The sequence below is a fragment of the Branchiostoma belcheri genome, unplaced genomic scaffold (assembly GCF_001625305.1).
Source record: "Branchiostoma belcheri isolate BF01 breed outbred unplaced genomic scaffold, Haploidv18h27 scaffold57, whole genome shotgun sequence".
In the NCBI taxonomy this organism is placed as follows: domain Eukaryota; kingdom Metazoa; phylum Chordata; class Leptocardii; order Amphioxiformes; family Branchiostomatidae; genus Branchiostoma; species Branchiostoma belcheri.
In genome coordinates this window covers 1,334,111-1,345,261 of record NW_017804209.1, presented here as the reverse complement: position 1 = coordinate 1,345,261, position 11,151 = coordinate 1,334,111, and the positions used below count along the sequence as shown (strand labels likewise).

The 11,151-nt window shown below is 42.6% G+C and overlaps 1 protein-coding gene across 1 annotated transcript; it reads right to left on the bottom strand.

Moving 5' to 3' along the window:
• Nucleotides 1–662: 662 nt before the first annotated feature.
• On the bottom strand, nt 663–7,731 carry LOC109481649 (calumenin-like). The gene is made up of 6 exons (XM_019784227.1): nt 7,627–7,731; nt 4,704–4,970; nt 3,492–3,685; nt 2,454–2,632; nt 1,688–1,748; nt 663–913 (listed from the first exon to the last, which is right to left on the bottom strand). Exons 2-6 carry the CDS (start codon nt 4,922–4,924, stop codon nt 663–665), a joined length of 906 nt encoding a protein of 301 aa, XP_019639786.1. The 5' UTR covers nt 4,925–4,970; nt 7,627–7,731.
• Nucleotides 7,732–11,151: the final 3,420 nt, after the last annotated feature.

Here is an 11,151-nt window from a genome sequence, read left to right as displayed (position 1 = left end):
CAAGTAAAGACTATGCTTTATCTCCAACACTGGAATGAATTGGAGCTTACCCTATTCATTCCATTGATGAGATAAAGCTTAGTCTTTACTTCATAATAAAAATACAGCTTTCAAAATCTTTCATAGCGTTAAAAAGTCTCATTATATATAAATGTTTTAACTGACTATTAGCCACAAGTTTTAACATCAAGGTAGTTAGAGAAACCATCCACATAGACAAACAATCAATACATTAACTAACAGAAGACATTTAAAAAAGACACTAGAAAAGGCACAAGTATGTAATCTGTAATATACATTCCTATGTATGTCTAATAATTTCCATCTTTCCCCCAGGGTGTCCCTTAGTTATAGTCTTTGACTAGTTGGGACACCCTGGCTTCTTTGTAAGCCGAATAAATAAATTAAAAAAAAAATTAAAAAGGGACAAAAAAAGGGACAATGCTTACAGTAATTTTTCAGTGGACAAGTTAACAAATATCTATCTCTTAACATTGTTGTCAATAATTGTGCACAATTGTTCTGTACATATGGGACCAAGTTGACTTCTGCACACAAATGGGAGGAAAGATCCGTCAGTGAAGGGTAGACATAAGATATGCCAAAACACAGTTACTCAAGCAACTGGATATGATTTTGGAAAGTTTTTGATTTTTGCAAAATCAAATCCAGTTACTTGGGTAACTGTTTATTAGGAGGAAAGATCCTCTACCCACCTTGTCTGCATCAGACTCGAACAGGAGATGTTTGGACTCGGCGTCTGCGTGGTCGTAGTCGGGAGGAATGATCCAGTCCCGGACCTCGTCCTTGTCCATTTTACCGTCGCCGTTCTTGTCGCGGAAGGTGCCGAACTGCTCGCGCTCAGACTTCACCCAATCAGGCTCCTCCTTGTCATCACCCGTCCACATGTCACCTGATCATCCACCAATGACAGAACAGGAGGTCAGACACACTGTGACAGTCATGTGATGGAATTATCCAAATATGGCAATAACTTGCAATCAGCTAGTTTCAGTATACATGTATGTGACTCTGACAATTGGACAGGATGCTTTCATTTATGTCAAAAACAGTTACTCAAGCAACTGGATATGATTCTGGAAAAGGTCAGACGTTTCAGGTAGCATCCACTACCTTTCATCAGTGACACTGGAGACTAGTAACGGTAGGTTTATAACTTACAAGCACGGATTTTTGGGAAGTCCAAAAGGAACCAAAAGTTAGACAAGACTTAGTCATTAATCTAGCCTGGATGCCAAAATTTTCTCTGACCAAAAATGTCCCAAAGTGTTTTTCTAGTTGTCACAGCCTAAATTTTAGTGGTCGATGGCCACTGGACCACCTATAATTTCAAGCCCTGCAGCATAGATGCCAGACTGTTTCCAGGGCCTACAGAGACCAGCTCCTCAGCTCCAGGGCTAACATGCCCCCAAGGAAATTCTATCACAACCCACTTACTCAAACACATTCATATACATGGTGACAGGAGAATAAATCCCTCCTGCTATAAAATTGCAACATGATGTAACCCAACACTAGTTACCATGGTGACAGACGTCTGGTTCAAGTCATAGCCCTCATTTGTTTGGAGAAGAAGAAGAGGAAGAAGAAACTGAGCAAAAACAATATGTTTTCCTTCTGCAAAGGTAAACAAAATGAAGAAAGCAGGAAACTGAAGGAAGCCTACCGATGTACTCCTCCAGAGAGATGGACCCGTCCCCGTCCTTGTCAATGTCCTCCAGCGTCTCCTGCAAAAAACACAAACAAAAATTAATAAGGATTAATTAAAAAAACATACAAGGTTGACAACAGAATGCAACAATTCACAAGAGATTCACCATCAGTGCCTATTTGGACTCAATCTGAGAACGTACTGCTCTCATCAATGGGAAATTCCTTGTACTGACTCAAGTTGCCAAACTGCCGAATCTTTCCAGGAGGTAGTATATAATATCGATCATGAAATTATGAAAAACAAAGGAAACCCCCAAAAAGCAGCAGAAGATGTTAGACATTTACAACACAGAAGACACAAAGGAAAGACAGGTAAACATCCACACCTGTAAAACAAAGAGGATCATTATCATCATTATCATGTATCATATTATGATATACCTCCAGAGAATGGACAGGAACAAATGGCCAAAGTAGATCCTCACACTGGATGTTGAGGGTCCAAACCCCCGTGGTTGACCAAAGAAGAAATGGATAAGGGAGGACCTCCACCACCTGAACTTAGAGAACATCAACCCACAGGACAGAGGCAAGTGGCGAGCTGCCATCAAGCCTCAGTACCACAGTGCAAGCACGTCTAACCCTCAGAAAACAGGGAACAACAGACGATAAACCGGACAGTGAGTGTGTGTGTGACATCAACACAGAGGTACCCACCTGTTAAACACAAAGGCTACCCACCTGTACAACACAGAGGAAAGACAGGTAACCCTACCCACCTGTACGACGATGTCCTTCATGTGTTCCACGTCCTCGGGGTGGAGGAAGGACTGGAACTCCTCCTTGGTCAGGTGTTTGTCCCCGTCGCTGTCTGCCGTCTCCCAGCGCCGAAGGTCACGCTTCACCATGTCCTTAATGTTGTAGCCGTCATCCTCATCATCCTCCAGCTCCTCTTCTGCTGGAACCGATCAGGACAAGGTTAGGGTTTAAAGTAACCAATCAGAACACATTTAGTGTTTGAATTAACCAATCAGAACACAGAGTTTGAACCAACTAATCAGGACGCAGGTCACGCTTCACCATGTCCTTTATGTTGTAGCCATCATCCTCGTCATCCTCCAGCTCCTCTTCTGCTGGAACCAATGAGAACTCGGTTAGGGTTTGAACTAACCAATCAGAACTCGGTTAGGGTTTGAACCAACTAATCAGGACGCAGGTAGAATTTGAACCGTGTCCTTGATGTTGTACCCATCATCCTTGTCATCCTCCAGCTCCTCTTCTGCTGGAACCAATCACAAGTCAGTTAGGGTTCGAACTAATCAGGACGCAGGTAGGATTTGAACCAACCAATCAGAACTAGGTTAGGGTTTGAACCAACTAATCAGAACAGAGCCATGTCAGGAAGCTGTAGATGGTTTTTAGCCAATGATCTAGCAGACAATATTTGAACAGACCAAAGAAAGCAATGCATAGTTCTACACAGTGATTAAGACCCCTACGCTGTGATTTAGCCCCTACACTGTCTCTCAACCAGACTAGGGGTGTTTCTTTTGAGGGAGAACCTTTATAATTTTATCTTAAAAAAATATTAGGATGAAGCTATAACAGAGGGAAAGCACAACTTTACAAAATCAGTAAGCAGGAAATAATGTCTCAACCATGTGCTGCCGAAAGTTTTCCTTCTGTACCTGACACCTGGTCTGGGTACCATCCTGGTTAGTTTACGTCCTGGTTAGTTTGCAGACACCAGGATGGTACCAAGGCTACCTGACCCCTACGCTGTGAAAAATTTCAGGTGAGAATCCTATCATTCTTACGTGACATGAATCCGTAGGTGGTGTTCTTGTACTCGTCCCAGTGGATGCGCTTGTCCCTGTTGAGGTCGTGGCTGTCCCACTGTCTCTCCACGTCCTCCAGGATGTACTTCTTCTGTGTGTACTGGATCCACTCTTTCAGCTCCTGCTGAGTCACGAAACCGTCCTTGTCCTTGTCGATCTTATCCACCATTTCCCTGCAGGAAAGAAACAACAACTGGGTCTTAAAAAACACTTTAAGTGTTCTGGTGCGTTCTAAAGTGTACGGTGTGTCTTCAAGTGTTCTGGTGTGCCTTTAAGGGTCTTATTGTGTACTGAAGTGTATTGGCATGTCTTGCTGTCTGACTCCTAAAGGTAGGTAAAGGTACTGTAGTCCTGTAGCCTTTATGAGGCTGTAGGGGCAGTGGGTTGATTAGGTACTGTGTCCAGGGCATGGTATTGAAAGGCGGAGCCCAACCTTCTCTAACACCCCCGAACTTCAGGTTTAGTATGTCTAAAAGTGTCCGGGTGCATCTTGTATGTCTGAAGTGTACTTGTGCGTTAACTGTCCTGCTTTTTTAAAAACAAGGTTGGAATATTCAGACTGAAAACGGAGGATAAAGTTGTGAAAATTGCAAGAAAATCATTTTCTGATAATTTGCAATATTGCAGATCACATAAAAAGTATTTAGTGGCCTGCAAATGACAACATATAATTATAAAGGTGTAGGTTGAGTCACTGTCAGTGACTCCACTGTTGGGTGTGCCTAGTATTCTCCCCGAGGTGATTTCCTCCATTGTCTCCCCGTTTGTCCCACCTGAAGGTCACTTCCTGCACAACACTTCCTCCTGTCTAGTCTGCAAGCTGAGGTGTGGGAGTGGCTTCTTTAAAAAATGTTTTTCTACACATCTCTTTTTTAATGAGAAAACTGTATTCTCCTTTATTTTTTGTGACCCTAAAACAGCATGCAGGCATAATGAGGGCCTCGGGCATTTAGAGCCACGAGCAACACAAGTCAGATGACTCATCATCGTTTAATGAGGATGTACATGTAACAAACGGTCACAGCTCTGTTACTAGACTAAGTGTTACTTCCTCTAAACGTGAACCCACAGTAACAAATACACTACTCATCTGTGTGCTTACTTAAGAACATACTAGCCTACCCCAGTCTGTGAACCTGGCAATCACCACACTACTAGTCCTACAGTGTATTCATTCATTCATGTACCTACCCGAGTCTCTTCTTGCTCTCCTCCGGGTCCAGCTGGTCGAATGTGTGCGCGTCCTCCCCGAGGAAGGCGTCATGATCGTAGTCGGAGTTGTGTTCGTCGCCATAGTGATCCTGCTCGCTCAGCGGCTTGTCCACCACGCGGTCCTTCTTACCGTCCGTGGGCTTCGGGATGGCGAAGGTCAGCGTGGTCAGGACCACCAATAGGAGGAGCAGGTTCTGCATGGTGGGGTCGGAGGTCGGAGGTTGAGGTGAAACCGGAGAGAATTTCCTGTAGGATGCAAACATTGAATGTAAAAATCGCACATAGAAATAGTGGGACATGTTTCACTTACTGGATCTGTGGTAGCTGAATGAAACTCGGGTTGGAGACCTAGGAAACTCAGGTTGGATACCAGTCAGTTTGACCTTGACAAAAACATTAACCTGCTTCACTGCTTTAAATAGTTAAATGTTATGATGAGGTGTGATGTCGTGGGATTGGCTGGTTCCTGACCAATCAGAGGCTGCGAAATGGGTGTGTATTCCTAATCTCCAAGCAGATCCTACGGTGGCAAGGCAGTATCCATCGGCCAGAGGAGTGTCCATTAGCCACCGAAGGTATTTACTGTAGCCACCGTATGATCTGCTTGGAGATTAGTGTATTCCTACTTCTTTCAGTTAGGAGAATATTCTTCAATCAGTGACTGTTTTTGAAAGGTAAAAAAAACTTTACTTTTCATTCTGTTGGAATTTGCATGTTACTAGCATTTTTTTTAATCTGTTTGTTTACCGACACAGATTTATTTACAAGTGTTTACATCTTGTTACTTGGTGAGTAAATAAACTTATCTTCTCAGTTTTCGTCTGCAGGGAGGATAGTCTGGACATGCAGGCATGTGGGCGTGCTCACTGTCAACCATCAAGCAAACAAACGAGTCCTGATGAGTGGGGGCATGCATGGGGGGGTCCTGACAGCGCTCTATGCTAAATTTTGAGAGCTCTTGATTACGCTTTACGATAAATTCCTACAGTGGCTACAACGCATTACGCAGAATTAAAACGATGAATAAGCTCTATCTATGCAAAATGCGCCAATTACGCTCTACGTTGAATTAGAGTGGTCCGTCTACGCTCTACGTAGAATTAAAACGGCCGATTACGCTCTACCATCTACAAAAAAGGGCATGTGGGCCTCCCTGTTTTCATTTTCAAGAAGAAACCAAATTTACGTAGTTGTAGTTACTTCAATACTTGACAATGTAACATCATATATGTAACGTTATCTGTATTCTATTCTTTTGTTGTGACCTGTACTTAACCCAGCGGGTATCTGAGTACAATACAATTTAAAAAAAAGGTCTTCATTCATTCATTCATTCATTATCAACCGTCAAGTATTGTATACTGTAAACCAAAGATGTTCTATTGTAGAATGTCCTTGAGAAGTTGAGTAATTAAATTTTGGACAACAATGCGCTCCCCCCCCCTAAATAAATATAGGCTCGTCAGGCATAGCTTGCTTGTAGACTAATTTACTTAGCGGCGAGCAGCCTTTAGACGCGGTGCATAAATAAACAGCAGTAAAGCTGAGAGAAACAACATGCCAATTCACATTCAGCACTCTGAAAAGCTTTTGTATAGTAAACAGCCTGTAGACAGGTTTTAGCTAGGGGGGTGTTCAGGGTGTCTTTTGGACGCCCTGTACTGAAAATTACTAAACTTGGACTCCCTACTTGTTGGTAGGACACCCTAAAGACACCCTATTTTTTCCACTCCCAACCCCTGCCATTTACACATTCCTCCCTTCAGTCTTACTATAAATACAAAAAATCATGTTGTAACAAAGGGAAAAAAACTTGGCTGCAGTCTGTTTTACTCAAAATTTGCACCTCAAAAAATTATGCAGGAAGTAGTGTTTGAGAGCTTGTGCCTGCACTGCTTGCCTGTGCATAGCATACAATAAAAAAAATTAGACACCCAACAAAAAAATCCTAGCTCAAAGCCGAGAAAAACAAGATTCCAATTCGCATTTCAGCACTTTGAAAAGCTTTTGCATAGTAAACAGCCCTGGTTAGATGACCCTCCCGTCAGAAGTTGGTTTGTACACGCAAGCACTCCTGTGTTGGTACACGTAAGCACTCAGCTAGCTAGACGCTCACTTCCTTCTTCCAGACATTTCTACACTCTAAAATTTATAAGGCCCTTATAAAAACCTCGACTTTTCTCAACTTCAATCAGCATAAGTTAACGTGAGCTTGAAAGAATATATTTTCCTGTTTTATTTTTATGATTTGGTACACGTATAAGCACTCCGCTAGCTAGACGCACACTTCCGATTTCCAGATGCTTCTACACTCTTGCATTTATAAACCTCCAGTTTTCTCAACTTCAATCAACACACTTTCTTGCATAATATAAACCTCGACTTTTCTCAACTTCAATCAACATAAGATTAACGTGAAATTGAGAGAGTAGTTTTCCTGTTTTATTTCTAATTTTGCATCACGAGGAAATACCGGTCGTACATAGCCAAGACGGAAGTATATAAGTATACGTGGCTACTCACAACAAGGGCAACAAACATGGAATTTCTTACACGGAATTCAGCTGAAATTCGAGCAAAATGTGTCTGTAAAGCCTTCTTGCTATGGTAACATGTTAAGTTTTGTGCGATGGCCTCGCCTGGCGTATAACGGTACCTTAACGAGCTCGCTAATTAGTCTATGATAAGGGTCTGCTCAGCTGTCAAACCCGCAAAACATGCAACGTGGCGGCCGCTACACGGTACTACCAGGGATTCCCCGGGTTTGGGCGGGAATTCGCGCCGAAATCGCACGAAATAACTGCACGGGCGGGAAACGCCGGCGTTGGGCTACACTAGAGCGCGATCCTGTCGGGAAAAAGTCGATAAAGCAAAGAGCGAAACAAGGAGAAAAGTCTCTTACCTGGTCACGATCAGAAGTTTCCAACTGGAGTGGGCTCGCCGGCGGAAGTGCAGGTCAAAGATCAGATCAACAAGTCAACCAATCACGGCGCGGCAATGCACCACGTGACTAAATCTGTCCAATGCAAGTGTCTAGTAGATCCCTAGGCAATTTGAGCCACAACAGCACCGCGGGAATGTACCGGAGTTTCTGATTCGCTGTTGGGGTCACGAGGGCTATTTTCTGTGCTGTGATTGGCTAAAACGCGCCACGTCGCTGGCCTTGGACTGACCCGGAAGTGGAACCCAGAACCATGCCGGGAGGTCAAGGAAGGTTGACTTAGCGCGGGAAAGTTTGACTATTTGACGAGTTGTGACAGAAACGTGAAGATGATCAAGGTCACAAGCCTACTATTGTTTAGCAAATAGGTGAGTGCCTGAAAACTCAGCTTTCCAACCAGGGTTTCAAAGAAGGGATGGCCCGAAGGTCGTTTTAGATGGAAATACAGATCGTTCAAGGTCACAGATCAACACGGTTTCAAGCAGACGACAGAGGTCGGTGACAAAACTTCCACTCCAGTTCACCAAGGAGTAATTCTGCTCAGATTCACTCACGATTCGGAAGGGCAGGTTCTGAGTTGGAAAGCAAGTATGCTGCGTGCGTATTCTTTGATGTTCGAACTTCGGTTCAAATGTTTTCCGCGAGTACTGGTACTGTTATATCGTACAACGTTAGATTGTTTTGTTACGTAACGTTACAGTTCGCTAGTTTGTTTTAGCTTCTATTATGCTTCTATCTAAAGGGTTCCGTCAAGTCGATTTGTTTTCGTGGCTTTAATTATCCATGTAACCTGAGTTTGAGTTTACTTGCATGCAGCATCGGGTATGAACCAAACAGGTATCAAGATATGTGAAATAGATGAATATACAACTGAAACTGCTGTTCAGGGTGGTGGGTGGCGGTAACGTTACTGTCACCTACTCTCCAAGCAGAGGTTTGGGTTTTGGGGTATTTTTAGCGTGTTTTTAGCCTTTTTTTATCGGGGTTTCTCTTTTGCACTGATTTTTTTCCACCAAACCCAAAATCAGTGCAAAAGAGAAACCCCGATAAAAAAGGCTAAAAACACGCTAAAAATACCCCCAAAACCCAAACCTCTGCTTGGAGAGTAACTGTCACCGTATACTATCATAGGACCCTTAGATTCGATTCAAGTGTATCATTAGCACAAACAAACAAGCAAACAAACACGTGATTCATTTTTGCTTTCCAAGACTTTATAGAAGTTTAAAATAAGAACTATCAAGTAACATCGCACATTAAACTAGCCACAGGGCAATAAAATGATCAATCAGCAAATATTCATTTATTTACTATTGGCAATTTAATGTTACATAAAATCAACAATTATTACATCGCGTATTTATATATTAAAAGCACCGTTCCCTAATTCTGTCTCTATAGTTAGTAGCTCTTTTGTGCGGATTTTTATTACAAGCTAAAAACCTACAGTTGTAACGTGTTATCAGCTTATTGACGCAAAAGTATAGCATATCCATTTTATCGGGAGAATGCATCTCTAGTCCTGGTTTTATACCTAGTACAATAGGCAATACTTAAACTAATAGTTTCTTTTGCAGTTACAAATGCACTTATTATAAGTACCAAAAGCCTAAAACAACCAAAAACAAAAACAAGATTATAACAAGATTGTCAAAATCAATGCTTCCTGTAGACCTAATATCATGTAAAAATATATTAAACAGAAATTTAAACTTAAAACGTTTGTTTAATTACAGTCGAAAAGAAATCGAAGCGAAGACATCAGTGACGCATTTAGAGTTTGTTTTTTTTTCAATACAGACACATGTATATCTAAACACACGGATCCGACTACATTTTCAATTGAATGCAAAACTGTAACAGTGGCCTTAGCCTTGACCATAGGTCTATGGGGTCGAAGGCATTTAAAACGCAAAAAGTTACGTAAAGGTGATGGTGTTACTAGTATCTTCCGTTTAAGAAAATACAATATTCAAGGAGGTGGGATTTTCTGCCGCAAACACTTTTAGTGGCTTCACTCAAGTCCGTTTATTTAACTCTGTTTCTTTCCTTTTTTCTGACCATTTTTCTTTCCCTTCTTTGGTCCTTTCTTCTTCCCGCTTTTTGGCTGCTTTTTCTTCGCCTCTTTCTTCCTCTGCCTTTGTTCTTCCTTCTTCCTCTGCCTTTCTTCTTTCTGCTTCTTCTTTGCTTCCTTCTTAGGGTTTGACTCCTTCTTATTTTTCTTCACGTCCTTCTTCAAAACAGCAACGTCGTCTTCCTCTCCTGAAATATAAACAGGCAGTCAGAGGTGATCAACTACCATTTGAAATAGCATGACGTCAAAATGAATAGACACATATTTAGAAACAACAAGATCCAGTGACTTTGCATTCGTAGACACCCAGTACAAAACAAGTAGGTTCACAGTCAGAACTAACTGCTGTCGGGATCTAAAAAAATGTTAGGAACGATATTTACCAACTAAATAATTCACGGATGTTCTGTTTTGTTATTTGCTTGTTTGCTATGAAAGATAGATGGGACCCACTGCAAAATGTTGCATGGGGGCTAGCGAGTTGTTGAAAATGTAATGGTGGTAATGACAATTGGGAGGAAGCAGAGTCGGTAGTGACTAATAAAAGGAAGTGGAAACTTGCTGCCCGATGTACCATCAGACACAGGAGTAACCAAGGTCTAAGGTAAGGTAATAATGACAATGATATTAATGATAATGACGATGATGATAGACCATGTGGGGTCGTGTGGCGTAGCGGCAGAGTGCTCTACTCTGAATCAAGAGATCCCGGGTTCGAGTCATGACATGCCACCGAACTTGTGCCCTTGGGCAAGGCACTTAACACGGCTTTCCTCACTTCGCTCAGGAAAATAAGTGAGAATTGTATTGTCCCCTGTGTCGGTGACGGCATTAATATAAGTTGAAAAACTTGAGTGTGCCGTCACCACGTCTTGTGATTAGATGTTGGAATATAAACCAAAAAAAAATAGATAATATACGAACCGCCGTGAGCTTGCGGATCGTCGCCCAGCGGCACCAGGTACCCCTCGGCGTCCAGGCGGAAGCGCTGCGCCTCCTCCGTCAGGGAGAACGCCCTCCTGCCGAGGTCCACCAGGATCAGGTTACCGTCCTCGTCGTACCTGAGATTATTGACGAAGCAAGGCATTCATGAGCGTTGTTATGAAAAACTTAAAGTAAACTGTTCTCCAACTCAACATTTCACTCACCAGAAATTTTCGACTGAATCACTCAGTCTTCCTCAGCTATCTGACCCAAATGCTGTGGACACGTGATTTTTTCCACGTGTGACGTCAGCAAAGGGTCAAAGGTTGTCTGAAGTCGATATCGGCCCCCGTCCCGGTTGAGCGATGGTTGAAGTGCCCTGATGTATATGGCCTCTTTTATGCCTCTCTTGAAGTAATCCTGTTCGGTATCCAAGATTCTGACCCCCTCCAGATCCACTGGAGATGAAGTGGGTCAGATAGCTGAGG